This window comes from Phodopus roborovskii, unplaced genomic scaffold, assembly GCF_943737965.1.
Source record: "Phodopus roborovskii unplaced genomic scaffold, PHOROB, whole genome shotgun sequence".
Lineage (NCBI taxonomy): Eukaryota > Metazoa > Chordata > Mammalia > Rodentia > Cricetidae > Phodopus > Phodopus roborovskii.
Window position 1 is genome coordinate 1,051,053 of NW_026126651.1, and position 17,084 is coordinate 1,068,136.

The 17,084-nt window shown below is 50.0% G+C and overlaps 1 protein-coding gene across 1 annotated transcript; it reads left to right on the top strand.

Moving 5' to 3' along the window:
- Positions 1-5,940: 5,940 nt before the first annotated feature.
- Positions 5,941-10,151, top strand: Klk4 (kallikrein related peptidase 4). Its single transcript, XM_051174347.1, has 5 exons — positions 5,941-6,004; positions 7,941-8,106; positions 8,350-8,600; positions 8,684-8,820; positions 9,930-10,151. Exons 1-5 carry the CDS (start codon positions 5,941-5,943, stop codon positions 10,104-10,106), a joined length of 795 nt encoding a protein of 264 aa, XP_051030304.1. The 3' UTR covers positions 10,107-10,151.
- Positions 10,152-17,084: the final 6,933 nt, after the last annotated feature.

Consider the following 17,084-nt stretch of genomic DNA (forward strand, 5'->3'; position numbering starts at 1 on the left):
TCTGCTGTAAGGGAAACAGGGCCACGTTGGGGGCTCCTGTCAAATCAAAGTAAGTTACCTGCTTTCTTACTCCAGGAGGGAAGAGCCAGGGCACGGTCACAGTCAGATGGAAGCGTACCAAAGTCCCTCTGTGTTGTCACTATCAGACATCTGGGACTCAAGGTGGCCTGAGCTCCAATGGGCTTGCACAGAATACACAGCAGAAGTTCCAGAGGAAGGATGCTTACTGCTCCTCCATGGCCTCTGCTCCAGCTCCCGGCCCCAGGTCCTTGCTCTAACTCCCCTCAAGGATGAAGTATGACCTGTAATGTGAGATAAAAACTTTTCTCCTCAAGTTGCTTGGTCACGATCCATAAAAACCATAACGAGAATGCTTTGCCTGTCTTTATTGTTTTTTATGGCTTTCTTGCCTGCGATCTCCTTTACCTTTCTTTATCTGTCTCCACTCCTCCCTCCATCCCCAGTCTGCTAAGGTCAAAAGGGCCAGGCAGGAAATGAAAATATGGTAACACTGTCAGATGCCCCAGGGCTCAGCACCCTGAAGATAGATAAGGCCATGAGCAGGGGGGTGTGTTCACATTGTTAGCTGATGTGTGGTCTTTACAAGAGCAGCTCAAAGCCTCCTGACCTTTTTATGCTGGTGTTTGATTAAAACAACAGCAGAAACAGGCCACCCATTGTTTAAAAAAAAAAAAAAAAAAAGCCTGTCAGTGCATGCAGGGAGTAAGACCCCAGGGAGCTAGAGGTTTCACACAAAGTCAGAGGAGACCACAAGCAACTGGAAGCCTTCCCGTGTGGAGGGCTAGCAGGGGTCCCTCTCCCTCTCTCCCTTTCGGGAAGAATATAGAAGCCAAGGTCTCACCTTTAAAGAAAAGACCCACCCTTCAATCCCGGCAGGCAGCCGTGTTAACCAGGGTGATGGAGTCCAGACTCAGTGACAAAGCAGAACTGAGAACTCTAGTTCCTCCCGTTTCGGGAGAGGTCAAATGATGACCCCGTAGCTCCTCCAGTGGTGGCTGACACCGTTTTTTATTTTCCCCCCTGTGATGCTCAGGATGCAACCCAGGGCCTGGTGCTTATTAGGAAAGCGCTCTGCCGCTGAGCCACACCCCTAGCTCTCTTCCCTTCGTATTTTGATAAACCAGGCTCTTTCTGAGACTAAGCAGGGGCACTTTCCCTAGTTGGAGAGCAACTAGGGACAAAACCCAGGTCCCCTTGCGTGATGTGTGTCCCACATCACTGAGCTGCATCCTGGCCACAGTAGCAGCCACCTCTGAGCTCTGAGCTGACTGTGGGGTGTTTACTGAAGCCCTCCTTCCCACTGTTGGGGTTCAGTTATGTTCTCTGTGCCAGCTCCAAGCCAGAGCCTCCCCCAGGCTGCTGAGAGCTCCAGCTCTCTCTTGCAAAGCCTCCCCATTTTCCTTGTGGAGGGGACCCTGAAGATTGCCCCGACTTGGTCCTGGCTCCTCCTTGGAGGCACTGGGTTTTCCCACTGGCTCCCTCAATCTTTGTCCATACTTGATGGCAGGTGACAGGACAGGTCCCAAGACAGCTCTGTGGCATCGTGTGAAGCAGGGACAGCCACCATCCTTGCCCTTGAAGTAAGTTCAGCTTCAACCCACAGCTGTCTGGAAGGCCTGGGGTGGGGATTTAAAAGGTAACAGAAGCTGCCTGGGCCCCCTGCAGGACCCCAGCCAGGAAGGTTTGTGGTTCTAAATGGAGGAGTCTCCTCAGCGGGAGCCTGGCTCACCTGCCTGCAGCAGAAGAGCCTGTTTTTCCAGTTCTGCCAGGAGTGGGCTCTGCCGGGCGCCCTACCACAGACCCTGGTATCTGCAGTCTTCCCCTGCCCAGGCTGCACAGTGTGTGGAGGGACTGGGAGGTGGCTCAGGTGAGGGATGTCAAGCCTGGGTGTCCCAGCCTCCCTACGTCCTGTGTCCCTGCAGGAGCACCACACCCGTCCAACCTGAAGTCGGGAGACAACATAACAATGTGATCAACACACCTTCGCTCTCAAGCTAGAAGCCTCAAGTTCATTGCCACTGTGCTGTGTGGCCTTGGGCAGGTTGTTTGACCTCTCTGACTGTCTCCTCTTTTACCTAGTGGGACATAATACTGGGCCTCAAGGGGTTACGTTTGTAAAGCAGTTCCAGCAACACATGCAAAGGAGCCCGTGATATAGAAACATTAGTCTTCCATTCTGTTTTTGAATTATTATTGTTATGCTATCCCTAACTCCCAAGTTTCTCAGAGGCTGACTTTTTAGTCACCTTCTCACAGTGCAGGCAATGTTTAGCTCATTGTATTTTTCTGTTCATCCATCTAAATCTCTCCAGCCCTGGCCTTGCTCTGACTTTCAGTATTTACTTGCCTCTCTGTGCCTCGGTTTCTTTATCTGCAAGAGAGGTGCACAGGCCTCTCTACTCCACAATGTCATCATCAAAAGGGAAACGAGTCAGAGGTCAGTGTCTCCAAATCAGGAAATATAAAACACTTAAAAATCTAAAGTTTTAGAACACAAAAACAACACCCTCCATCATAAATTCCACGCCACAAGGCGTGTTAGGAAGATCATGCAAAACCACTGTGTGTGTGGTACCTGTTACCTGTCAGCTCAGCACTTAGGAAGCCAGGGCCGGCCTGAGTCATCACAGAGTGACTGTTTCAGAAAAAGTTAAAGAGGGGGCCCAAGCTGACTCAGCGGGTCAAGGTGCTTGTCCCAGATCTGAATTCCATCCCCTTGACCTGTACAGGAGAGGAAAAGAACTGATTCTGCAAAGTTCCCTGACTTTGATAAGTGTGCACTGGCATTCATAGCATAAATTACATAAATAATAAATGAATGAATGCATAGATGCATAAATAAATACATGTGATGATTTTTAAAATGTTTTAGTTAAGAGTATGTGTCTGTGTGAGGGGATGTGCGCATGAGTGTAGTGACCAAGAAATCCAGAAGAGGGCATCAGCCCCCCTCCCAGAACTGGAGTTACAGGCATTTGTGAGCCACCTAATGTGAGTTCTGGGAACCAAACTATGTGAGCCAAACTGCTGAGCCATCTCTCCAGTCTCTCTGACAGCTCATGTGTTTGAAAATCCTTGAGAATCAGATTGAGGAGATGGCTCACTGGGTAAAATGTTTGCCTTGCCAGCATGAGGGCCTGAGTTCTATCCCCGGAAAACAGATGTAAAAGTTAAAAATGAAAGAAAACAAAACAAAAAGCCAGGTGTGATGGTACTTGTAATCTCAGCACTGGGGAGGCAGAAACAGGAGCATCCCTGGGGACTCAGCCTCACTGAGTCGGTGAGTTACAGACCACAGACAGACCCTGTCTCAAAAAGTGAAAGAAAAAAAAAAGGGGGGTAATACCTGAGGAGCGATGGCTAAGGCTGACCTCTGATTTCACACATGCTTTACTGCACACACATGAACACACACACACACACACACACACACACACACGCATGCACGCGCATGCACACGAGCGCACGCACAAACACACACACAGAGTATTCCGTAATCCTAGCTTCTCCTGGCCCAAGCACCTTGGGAAAGGAATCTTCCAGTCCTACTGTGTGCAAACCCTGAAGGCAGAGGCAGAGGCGGTGCTCCCCAGAAGTTAACTAAACAATGTAACCTATTACTACTGTTTAGTTTTCCCTGCCGGTCTACCCCCCTCTCGCCGCTGCCTCTGGACTCTCTACTCCTATCTGTATGCCTGTATCCATCCTTTAGCCCCTCCATAGCAAACATCATCACAAAACCCAAGACACAGGGATCCATCCTCAAGACTCCAAGACTGGAGGAAAACAGATGTTAGAAGAATTAACACACTAGCAAAGTTGTGCCTGAGTTGTTCCAATGGGCTCTGAGAGATGTATAGGGTGGTATAGAAAGACAACAAAAGCTAAGATATGGAATGACTCAAAATTAGAAGCCTTATCTAGAATCCCCCAGTGAGGGGCTGGGGTATGACTCAGTGGTAAAGCTCCTGCCTGGAAACCCCAGTGAGGGGCTAGCATATGGCTCAGTTTTTCATCCCTCTGGGTATGTGTTTCTGCTCTTCCCATATTCAGATCTCCAAGGTTCCATCTCTCTGGGTCCTTTCCATCCTTCTGTGGTTTGGTATCTCCCAGTCCTCTCGACTGACATCTGTCCCTCCTTGCCTCTTCCCCTCTACACCCCACACCTCAGACTGGATTCTGCCCCTTGGAAGGGATTTCCATCTTAGTGCAAATGACTCCAGCTTGTGAGACCAGAAATGCCCCCACTGTCTAAATCTGTTCCCAAATAATTCCAAGTCACCTCCACCTGACCAGTGAGAAACGAGACAAAGAAACACCACCCACCTGTTTCCTCTCTCACTTAGTTGCCCTTTCTGGCCTCAGTGCTGGCCGCATCCTTCACAGTATGTGCCTGTGAGGCCCGATGCTCCGGGCACTACCGCCTGGATCCCAGCATCTCACACCTCAGAATCTCCCTCCTGAATCTAATTTCCCTGTGGCATTCCCAGTCTGGACCACCGCATCTCTAGTCTGGACCACAGCAGTTCCCATCTAGACGATAGCATTTCACACATGAATCTCAGCATTTTCCTCTCATCATGGTCCTGCCTTCCAAACCCTACCTCTGCCACGCCTCACAAAGAGTGATTGTACAAAGTAGACAAACTCAAGCCCTTAATCTTGACGTTTAAACCATTTCTGCAGCTTCCTTGTCTGTCTTGTTTCCCACAGAAATACCGAGATGTCTTCTGCTGCAACTCTCACCTGCCTAGCCCCACTCTCCCTCCCAGTTCCCTGGTTCCCAGGTTAAATATCTCCTCCTCGGACGCTACTAGCCACCACTCATCCCCATCCCTCTGGGTTTTCTGAATTGTCTATGTCTGCACCCTCACTGGGACTTGGGTCCCAGGAGACATCTTCATTCTTCCTGGTCAGCATGACAGCTGCTTGATTGCTTTTGACTAAGGGATGGATGCCTTCATCTTACTCTGCTTCCCAGGAGCCTCTGTGCTAGAATACCAGCAGAGGCAGGAAGGATCTGCTTGCAGTGTTATCTGAATTCAGGCTAGGCATGGAGCGATGGTTACCCTGATTCAGCGCATGGGAAAACAGAGGGCCTAGAAGCTGGTCAGGAATAAGATTCCCAAGGAAGTACACGATGCAGCTGGATTTGATGCGGGGGCAGTTTTCAGAGGACACACAAGGAGGAACTCATAAAGAGGCAGAATATGGGAGTGATGCAGGGGAATTTTATTTAGTGATTAAGAGGAGCATGAGGGATGGGAGGAATGAATGAGAAGACGGTGAGGGAGGAGGAAGGAAAAGAGGCAAGAGAGGCTGGACTCTGGGCACTGTTCCCTTCCTGTGCCCCAGACACCATCAGCCAGCCTGAGGGCTTTGAGCTGGAGTCTGCAGCACCTGACCCGCGCAATGTATCCCCTGGGGGGCAGGGCCAGCCCCTGCTGAGTAGGCTTATAAGCCCTGTGGGGGCCCCTGTGGGTGGCAGCTCAGCTCAGTTCAGCCAGCAGGATCGCAGAATCCGGAGCCCAGAGGCAGGAGGTAAGGAGTGTGCCCCCCCCCCTGTCCTCCCTCTTCCCTCTCTCCTTGCAGCGTCTCTCATCTACTCCAAACCTCTGGCTCTGACCTCTACCTCTCAGGCTGCCTCTGACCAGACCTTTTGAATGTCCTGTCTGTGTCTTTCATGTGTCCTAAGTGAAGAAGATCTGTGCCTCCATCTCTCCCTTCCCTCCCCACTGTTCCAAGATGGTTAGATACTTCCTCCCCCTCCTCCCCACTTTTCTCCCCGCACCCCATCTCTCTGCCCAGTTACACCCCACAAACACAAACCAAAGGGGAGATCTATGGGGACATTGGGGAAGATGGAGGGACTGGGACTGCCATCCCCAGAGTCACTTATTTTCCTTTCCAGGAGCCAGCATGACGATCATGGCAAGAAGCCCCTGGGGCTGGTTCCTGGGGCATCTCATCCTTGGGGTCACAGGTATCTGAGTGTGTAGCAAGTGGAGTGTGCCTGAAGGAACACTGTCGGCCGGCATTCAGGCATGACTCAGTGTTACTGCTTCTGACTGTCCTGGGGCAGTATGATGTGACTGGTGACAGTGGGTGTGAGGTCATGCCCGTAAAGGTGGTGGGTCATGAGAAGGGGTGACAGTTTGTGCCACTAAGGGGAAAATGGGATCTGTGCCTAGTTCCTGGGTGATTGGATGATCCTTTTCTTCCTTCCTTCCTTCTTTCTAGCTTACTATGTACACTAGGCTGGCCTCAAACTTACAGAAGTAAGCCTGTCTCTGTCTCCTTCATGCTGAGGTTGATATCTGGCCCATTGCTTTGCTTTTAGTCTTACATAGTTTAGGCTGGCCTTGAGCTCACCAAAGCTAAGAGCAACCTTGAGGTTCTGATCCTCCTGCCTCTACCTCCCAAGGGCTCGGCTCACAGGTGTGCAGCACCATACCCAGTTACACCAAGCCCAAGGCTCTGTGTATGCTAAGTGAGCACTCTAGCAACTGAGCCCCCAGTCCCCCTGGGATAATGATGTCTGGGTAAACGGGCTGTGGCTGGGTATGACTGCGGTGAGGCTGGGTGGAGGCACATCTGTGCCACAAAGCAGAACAGCCCCTGGAATGTCTCATGTGTCTCATCTGGGCCAGGTGAGTGAAGGGCTGTGTGTTCTGAAAGACTCCTGGTATGGTTCTGTGCATGAGAGAGAAATGGTTCCTGGTCCTGAAGACTAGCCTGAGACTCCAATCTGACCCACCCTCCTGACAGATAACCCTGTGTCCAGTGTGCTCCCAGACCCAGTCCCAAGGAGACCCCTGGGCCTTAACTCCCCTCAAGGGATCTGCACCATCCATCTGACCCCACCCCTCTGAGCCCTGACTCCCCCTCTGAGCCCTGACCCCACCCCTCTGAGCCCTGACCCCATCCCTTTGAGCTCTGACCCCACTCCTCTGAGATCTGATCCCACCCTTCTGAGCCCTGACCACACCCCTCTGAGCCCTGTCTCACTCCATGCACCACTTTCTTGGTGACTGGGGACTAGTCCCTTCTCCTATCTACCAAATCGCCATCCAGCCCTGACTCTAGCCCCTCCATGGTAATTCAGAGTCTCCTCTGACCCTGAAGCTTCACCCATACTCCAGTTCTCAGACTCTGCCCCTTAAGAGCCCTGGTGCAGCCTCTTCAGCTTGTCCCCGGCAATACCTACATCCCTGAAGTAAGAACCTGCCTGGATTCTCCTTCCGGCTCGATACCCAGAACTGCCCACATTATGTGGTCACCCTAACCCCTCTCAGGAGGTGAAGACCCTGATCCCTAATTGACACCCTGTCCCAGTGAGCCTTGTCTGCACTCAATCCGGACTCTGGCCTGACCACCCACGTTCAAACACTTTTCTTCCAGTCTCCATGACTCCTCCCTGGGAAGCCCCAGCCACATAGCTAGCTGCACTCAAACCCCACCTGGTCCTGCTTCCTCATTCTGACCCCAGCCCCTGGCTCCACCCCTGAATCCCTGACCAAGCCCCTATATGAAATCTTACCCCAGGAACCCTGAGGCTGTATCCTGAACCCCTATTCTATCACAAAACCATGTCCTTCCTCCGACATCCTACCCTTGGGAGCCTCTTGAACTGGTCCCCTGCCATAGCCCCACCCTGAGGCCGTAAGAGCTCCCCGCCTCTCAGACGCTGCTGGGAGGAACTCTAACCCAGGATTCACAGCTTGTTCCCAGTCAAGACCCAGACGCCGCCCTTCCCTGCCCCCTCTGCCACCTCTGATTCATCCTTCACCCAAACATCACCCCCACAACTCGGAACTCCCGACCGTGCTAACAAACTCTGTTCTGAACCCTGCCTCGTCCTAGAAACCATGAACCGCTCTTACTCCACACGCCATACCCAATTCTAACTCCATCCCCAGGATCCTTAGCCTCAAGTGCCAGCGGCCGGATCATACAAGGCCAAGACTGTCGTCCACACTCTCAACCCTGGCAGGCCGCACTGTTCTCAGAAGACAATTATTTTTTCTGCTCTGGCGTCCTAGTGCATCCGCAGTGGGTGCTTTCGGCAGCACACTGCTTACAGGAGTGAGTGAGGGTGGTGGGATTGGATGCTGAGGGGAAGGGGGGGTTCAACATCAGATTCTGCCTGCAGAGGGCGCTCAAGGGACCACAGTGTTGACCAATAGGAGGGGAGCCCTACCTAGTTAGACCCGGACAGTCTAGTGGGAAGGGAAAGGCAAAGCCAGAGGTCACTGTTGCTTTAGGGTGGAGGATGAGATGGGAGACACGATGCCACTGTATATAGCTCACCTGCTGGGTGATCCTCAGTTCCTACACCGTGGGACTGGGCCTGCACAGCCTGGAAGGCTCCCACGAGCCTGGCAGCCGGATGTTAGAGGCCCACCTCTCCATCCAGCATCCGAACTACAATGACCCTCCTTATGCCAACGATCTCATGCTCATCAAGCTGAACGAATCAGTGACGGAGTCTAACACCATCAGGCGCATCCCTGTGGCCTCCCAGTGCCCCACCCCTGGGGATACCTGCCTAGTCTCTGGCTGGGGTCGACTAAAGAACGGTGAGCTGCTGAGAGCATGACTGCCCTCTCTCAGAAGTTTCCCACCCAGCCGAAAGAGGCTGACTCTCCATTCTGTGTCTCAGGGAGACTGCCCAGCCTTCTGCAGTGTGTGAACCTCTCGGTGGTATCAGAGGAGACTTGCCGGCTGCTGTATGATCCTGTGTACCATCTCAGCATGTTCTGTGCTGGAGGAGGGCTGGACCAAAAGGACACGTGCAATGTGAGATACGGGATGCAATGTGAGATACAGGGAGGGTGGAACAGAGATGGGGAGGGGAGATGCCTGAGGCACACTGAGATGGCTATGAGAAGTGTGGCAGCCAGGTGTAGTGGCCCACCGCTTTAATCCCAGCAAGGGAGGCAGAGGCAGGTGGTCTCTGTGAGTTCAAGGCCAGCCAGATATTCACAGTGAGTCCCTGTCTGAAAAGGAAGGAGTGGGGGAGTGGAGAGGAAGCCAGGCATGGTGGCTCAAACCTATAAGCCTAGGTACTCAGGAAGCTGAGGAAGATACAGCCTGGACAACTAAGTGAGATGTATCTCAAAAAAAAAAATTGTGAAAAGAAGACTGGGAATATTGACTAGTGCAAATCAGCTGCCTAGAATCCCCCAGTGAGGGGCTGGGGCGTGGCTCAGTGGTGGAGCCCCTGCCTAGAGTCCCCCAGTGAGGGGCTGGGGCATGGCTCAGTGTTAGAACCCCTGCCTAGAATCCCCCAGTGAGGGGCTGGGGCATGGCTCAGTGGCGGAGCCCCTGCCTAGAATCCCCCAGCGAGGGGCTGGGGTGTGGCTCAGTGGTGGAGCCCCTGCCTAGAGTCCCCCAGTGAGGGGCTGGGGCATGGCTCAGTGTTAGAACCCCTGCCTAGAATCCCCCAGTGAGGGGCTGGGGCATGGCTCAGTGGTAGAGCCCCTGCCTAGAATCCCCCAGTGAGGGGCTGGGGTGTGGCTCAGTGGTGGAGCCCCTGCCTAGAGTCTCCCAGTGAGGGGCTGGGGCGTGGCCCAGTGATGGAGCACCTCCACAAAGATGCTGGATTCTGTTTCCAGTACTATAAAACAGAAAGAGTAAAATGAAGAGGACATAGGCATACGGAACACAGAGACATAGAGGCAGATAAGCAAGCCCTGAAAGAAACAGACAGACAGACATGGCCACAGCAAGCCCCAGGGAAGCAGGCAGTTGTGTGGACACATGATTCCTGCTCAGGTGGCCTCTGGGCTCTGGCAAGGGCATGTGGCTGCCTTCCTCCTGTCTGTCTACCACGTCTGCGAGGATGCTCTGCGACCTCAGGTGTATCTTCAGCTCACACTCTTCTGGACTCTCTCTCTCTCTCTCAGGGGGACTCTGGGGGTCCCATAGTATGCAACAGATCTCTGCAAGGGCTCGTGTCTATGGGGCAAGGACAATGTGGGCAGCCTGGCGTACCAAGTGTCTACACCAATCTCTGCAAGTTCACTAACTGGATCCAGACCACTATTCAGACCAGCTATGGGCTGACCACACCACTCACATGAAGCCTGCCCAGAGAGCCAGACTCGAGATTTCTCCCAGCCTCCTCCCTCAGACCCACCCACAAGTTCAGGCCCCAGCCTTCTCCCTCAGACTCAGAGGTCCAGGCCCCAGCCTCCTCCCTCAGACTTAAGGGTCCAGACCACAGCCTCCTCCCTCAGACTCAGAGGTCCAGGCCACAACCTCCTCCCTCAGACTCAGGGGTCCAGACCACAACCTCCTCCCTCAGACTCAGGGGTCCAGACCACAGCCTCCTCCCTCAGACTCAGGGGTCCAGACCACAACCTCCTCCCTCAGACTCAGGGGTCCAGACCACAACCTCCTCCCTCAGACTCAGGGGTCCAGACCACAACCTCCTCCCTCAGACTCAGGGGTCCAGACCACAACCTCCTCCCTCAGACTCAGGGGTCCAGACCACAACCTCCTCCCTCAGACTCAGGGGTCCAGACCACAACCTCCTCCCTCAGACTCAGGGGTCCAGACCACAACCTCCTCCCTCAGACTCAGGGGTCCAGGCCCAGCCTCCTCCCTCAGACACAAGAGTGGAACTCGCCTGCACTTTTCTCTGTGTTCAGTGTCCTCTAGTAGCCCGGTGTTGACCCAGCCTTGCCACTGTTAGGCTTACCCCCTCCCCAAACACCTTTTGTCTCCTCAGGGATCCACAAATAAAAGGTTGGAGTATTCTCCTTGTCTCCCTTTCCGCTCGTGGGATATTTCAGCACATGGTTTTTCCTCTTTGTTTTGTGGTTTCCCATCCATGCAATGGGAGCAGAGACCAGAAGCCACTGGGTTGTTGTGTAGCAGCCTGTCAGTGATGTTAAGAGACACCAGTTCTATGGATGTCCTCTCGTTGCTAAAAATGAGTTTCCAGTTTTACAACGTCTGCTGTGACTGGTCTGCTTTTGGCTTTTCGTCTTTGATTTTTAAGATTTGTGTGTGTGTGTGTGTGTGTGTGTGTGTGTGTGTGTGTGTGTGTATGTATGTGTGTGGGGGGGAGAGTACAATGCCCTTGGAAACCAGAAGAGGGCAGCAGATCACCTGGAGTTGGAATTACAAAAGGTTATAAGCCACTGAACTTATCTGGGAATCGAAGTCCTATGTCTTAGTTAGGGTTTCTATTATTGTCACGAGACACCATGACTTCTATAAAGGAAAACATTTAATTGGGCCTGGCTTACAGTTTCAGAGATTTAATCCACTATCTTCATGGTAGAGAGCATGGTGGCGTACAGGCAGACATGGTGCTGGAGAGTTCTACATCTTGATCAGCAGGCAACAGGAAGTGAACTGAGTTCCCCACACTGGGTATAACTTGAGCATATGAAACCTTAAAGCCCACTCCCACAGTGACACACTTCCTCTGACAAGGCCACACCTACTCCAACAAGGTCACACCCCCTAATAGTGCAACTCCCTATGGGCAAAGCATTTAAACACATGAGTCTATGGGTACCATATCTACTCAAACCACCACATTCCACTCCCTAGCTCCCATGGTTTATAGCCATAACTTAATGCAAAATGAATTTAGTTCAACTTCAAAAATCCCCATTGTCTATCAGTCTCAACAATGTTTGAAAGTTCAAAGTCTCTTCTGAGATTCATATAATCTCTTAACTGTAATCTCTATATTTCTAACATATAATGGCACAGGATATACATTACTATTCCAAGATGTAGGGAAGAGAGAATAATGAGAAAATACTAGACCAAAGCAAGACAAAAAAAAAAAAATCTGAGCAAACTTCAAACTCTGCATCTCCATGTCTGATGTCAAAACACTCTTCAGATCTCCAACGCCTTTCAGCTTTGTTGACTTCAGCACACTTCTGTCTCTTGGGCTGGTCCCACTCCCTGTTAGCAGCTCTCCTCAGCAGGTGTCCCACAGCTCTGCCATCTCTAACATCTCGGGTCTCCAAAGACCCAAGCTTCAAATTCACAGCTTCATGCAATGGCCTCTCTGAGCCTCTATACAAGGACACCCCTGACACATGCCTGATCTCAGTGGCTTTCCTTAGTCACAGAGAGAGAGTCCTTAACCCCTTTCTTGTATCCTTGACTCTAAAGCCAGAACCATGTGGCTGAAGCTACCAAAATCCTGCTGCTTGCTGGAGCTGGAACACGGTCCCCTTGTTCGATTACATCTTCATCAACTTTCCATGTTCCTTCACTGCCTAAACTTTACTGTCCTGAAACTTGCTCTGTAGACCAAGCTGGCTTTGAACCCAGAGATCTGTCTGCCTCTGCTTCTGGAATGTTGGGGTTAAAGGCATGCACCACCATGCCTAGACCCAAGCTGTTCTTTAATTCCTTCTTACAAGTTAGAAGCTTAGCTGGATGGGCTCTTGCCCCAAGGTCACCCACTCCCTTTATTCCATTTTTTAATCTGCTCATTTTCTTGAACACAGGATTTAGCTCCATTCCACTTTCTGGTGCCCCTTTTCTCCTCAAATTGTACATTTTGTACCTTTTCTTGCTCAGCTTGTTCCTTTTCATTATAGACCTTCATAAGAGTAAACACTAAAAACCATACAACAGAGTCTGTCCTAGGCTCTTTTGAGATTGCCTCTGCCATTGGAATTAATCCAAAACCTTCACTTTAGCCTCAGGCAAACTTCTCAGACAAGGAAAAAAAGCAGTCACTTTCTTCACCAAAATATCACAAGACTAGTCTCTAGGCCACACACTAACATTCTTCTCCTCCAAAACCCTTGATCCGGGCCCTCACAGTTCAAATCACCACAACACCACTATCTTCCATAGGATGGTCCATTAAGCCTTTAAAGCACCCAAGTGCTTTACTAATCCAAAGTCCACATCCCCCAAACAAAAGCATGGCCAGGCCCATCACAGCAATACCGACTTCTGTCTAAGTTAGGGTTTCTAGTGCTGTGAAGAGACACCAAGGCCATGGCTACTTTTACAAAGGAAAACATTTAATTGGGGCTGGCTTACAGTTTCAGAGGTTTAGTCCGTTATTGCCATGACAAGAAGCATGGCAGCATGCTGGCAAACATGGTACTAGGGGAGCTGAGGGTTCTACATCTTGATCCACAGACAACAGAAACACTGGGTGTAGCTTGAGCATTTCAAACCTCAAAGCCAACTCCTACAGTGACACACTTCCTCTGTCCAAAAATGCAAGCACACAAGTCTTTAGGGGACCATGCCTATTCAAACCATCACACCCTATTTTCTGCAAAAATAGCCAGTGATCTCAACCACGAGCCATCTCTCCAGCGCGTTTTTGCCTTCTTTCCTACACTTTAAGAAGGTTTCACTGTACCTGCCTCTGCACTCGGCTGCTATAGCTGGGAGCTGATGGGAAAAATCTGAGCTGCCTGCTGTAAGACCCAGAGACAGAGAAAGGCACACACTCAGCATGCATAATAGGAGGAATTGCTATTGAGCTCTCCATTGATAAATTATACTAGCAAAGAGGTACATCTCTGCAATACAAGCATACAGGAGGCTGAGGTAGGGAGATCAAGAGTTCAAGGCCAGCCCAGGTTAGAGACCTAATCTCAAAACAAACAAACAAACTAGATTTGTGGATGTACCCATAAAGGAAGTATGGAAATCACTACCCTCTTTTATTTGTTTATTCAATCTTACTGTTCTTTATTTTGTTTTGCTTTGCAACAGGCTCTTATGTAACCCAGGCTGCCCTGAAATTCATTATGTGGCCAAAGGTGATCTTAAATCCTGATCCTCATGCCTGTACCTCCCAAGTGCTGAGGTGATAGGTGTGTACCACCACACCCAACTATCAAAAAATTTTATGTGTCATTTAACAGATTCTCAGATACATAAAATATGGAGTAAGTTACTAAAGGCAGCATCAAGTTCCTTGTCAGAGAATATTTTTACAGTGACTCAGAATAAATGATAGGACAGCCAAGATAGAAATCAGTAGGTATACAAATGATTCAAGCAGTGTAATCAGCACACTTTGCTTCCTTAGCATCTATGAAACAATGCATCCTCTGTCTACAGAACATATAATCTCTCTCACATATGCCTACCAAGATGGCTGACACTGCGGAATGTGACCAGCCCAAGTGTCAATTATACAAAGAGCAGGAATTTTAGAGAGGGTTTAAGAAGTATACCAATTTAGAAAGCAACCTCACAGATTCTTTGTTTTTAAGTGTGTGTGTATGATTGTGGGTACATGAGTACCACAGCACATATGTGGAGTGGAGACCAGAGGACAACCTTGAGTGTTGGTCCTTGTCTTCCACCTTGAGTCCTTCTCTTGTTTTCTGCCAAATTTGGCAAGCCAGTTCCTAGGGATTCTCCTATCTACACCTCCTGTCTCACCACGGGCTTGGTGGATACAGGAACTACAGAAGCAGGCGCTGTTACGTCTGGCTTTCCTGTGGTGATGGGGATCCAAACTGAGACCCTCAATGGTTGCACAGCAAGTGATATACCTACCAATCTATCTCCCCAGCCCTCTAGTAGATTCTTACACATGTATCTGTTTGGTGGTTAGCAGCTCCAACCCTAGTTGTTTATCTAAGATCCATGCGAAGAAATAAGAATGGAAACCTTGCTTAGGCACGAGGAAGGCAACTCAGCAGAGCACTTCCCTAGCACGTATGGAGCTAGGGGCTCCATCCACAGTGCTGCATGAACTGGGTATGGTGGTACATGCCTGCAACTCCAGCACTTCGGAGGTGGAGGCAGGAGACTCAGACATTCAAGGTCATTCTCAGCTACCTCCCTAGTTCAAGGCCCAACTGGGCTGCATGAGATCCTGTAGTCCCCTACTCCTCCCACACAAATGTTTTGTTTGGAGTCAGGTTGGAAATAAAGCTAGCATCTACCAGTTAGTGCATGACATGGTGGCCTAGGGGTGAAATGGATGGCACCCAGTGATTAAAAGGGACAGAACTGCAATATAAACAATGAGTAGCTATGTCTGAAAACCCCTGTGTACCAGGAAGCTATGCACAGACTGTTATATACTACATGGACCCATTTACATGCTGTTCCAGGACCAGTACAACTAACCAGTGGTGCGTAGGTGCTAGGGTGGGTGCTAGCATGAGAAGAAAGTGTTCTGCTTAGTTTTAACTCTAGTTTTGTCTGCCTTGGCCAGCCAGAAGGAGGTGTTGGATCCCCCGAGCTAGAGTAACAGATGGTTATGTGCAGGCTGATGTAGGTGCTAGGAGCCCAGCTTGGGTCCTCTGCAAGAGCTGTGCCGTGTTCCACTACTGAGCCATCTCCCCAGACAGAAAGAGTCTTAATGCACTATTACATAAGTCAAGTTTGCCTATGGGCATGTCTACAGGGAACATATTGATTATTAGTAGACATAGGAGGACCCAACACACTGTAGGTGTCACCATTCCTTAGGCAGGGGTCCTGAACCGCAATGTGGAGAAAGGAGTAAGCGGTCTGAGAGCAAGCAAGCAAGGGTGCATGTATTCTTTGTTGTGCTTGACTATTGATGCCATGTGACTAGCGGCTTGAGTTCCTGCCTTGACTGCCCCAAAATGAAGGACTGTGATTTTGAATCGACAGCCAAATATACCCTCTTCTGCCTTAAGTTGCTTTTTCTCAGGGTATTTTATCACAGCAACAGAGGCATCAAGATACTCTGGGAAGAGGCACAGGAGAACACGCAGAGCTGGTGGAAGAATTTACAATCGTGAGCGTTTCACCGCAGCAGGCATTTGTCAAGTCTTGTTACACGACTCATTTGAAATCCAAGCACTGCACTGAGGGACGCTCAATGGAAAATCATCCCTCAATTAAGTAAACCACACACAGTATTTACAGAAATGAGCCAGATACCGAGATGCCCCACGAAGCAAATCTCAACAAAATCAGCTTTATAATATACACAGCCCATTGTCTGGCCTCAAAGTAATTACCCTAGAAGTCACGACAAAGTGATAACCAGAAAATTACCACATGCTCATGACTGGGGGGGGGAGGGAACACAGCTAAAGTGAGACACATAATGAAAATCAGGAACTATTTTTTAAGTGAATAGTAAAGAAATGTGTGCTTACTTTAGGTGCCTACTGCTATGTTTAGAGAGAGATGCATAACCATCATCACACAGTTAGAGAAGAAAAATGTGAGAGATAATTACTAAGTCAATCATCTTTAGAAGACTTACAGCAGGGCTGGAGAGATGGCTCAGTGCTTAAGAGCACTGACTGCTCTTGCAGAGGACCCAGGTTCAACTCCCAGCACCCACATGGTAGCTCACAAAAGTCTGTAACTCCAGTTCCAGGGGATCCGACACCCTCACATAGACTTACACACAGGCAAAACATCAATGCACAGGAGAAATAAAAAAATAAATAAATTATTTTTTTAAAAAGAAAAAGAGGGTGACAGCAAATAAATCTTCTTTTAAAAGCTAAAAAAGAAAAGAGGTGTTAAAGAGGCTAGAGAGATGGCTACGTGGTTAAGAGCACTGACTGCTTTTACAGAGGTCCTGGGGTCAATCCCCTGCACCCACATGGCAGCTCACAACTGCCTATCACTTCACTCCAGGGGACATAGCAACCTCTTCTGATCTCTGTGGGCATTCATGTACATGCACATGTGTACACAAAGTAAACACATTAAACATAAAATAAATCTTTAAAAAACTCAGCCACAAAATTTCACATATTTTATAATGGCGTCGCCATGGAGTATCCAGAATGGGTAAACTCACAGAAACAGATGCCAGAGCTGGGAGGAGGGGACAGTGTGGAGTGACCACTCATAGTGAGGCTTCTAAATTTAATAATGTTGATGATTGCTGGTGCCTTGAAGCTCATGCATGAAGGGGGTGTGTGTGTGTGTTATGTACGCTAGCGTGTGTGGGGTGTGTAGAGGCCACTGGAAGACATCAAGTGTCTATTGAGACAGGGTCTCTTGCTGAACCAGGAGCCAGGCTGGCAGCCAGTGAACCCAAGAGGTCCTCCTGTGTTTGCTCCCGATGGCTTTTCACATGGGTACTGGGGATTTGA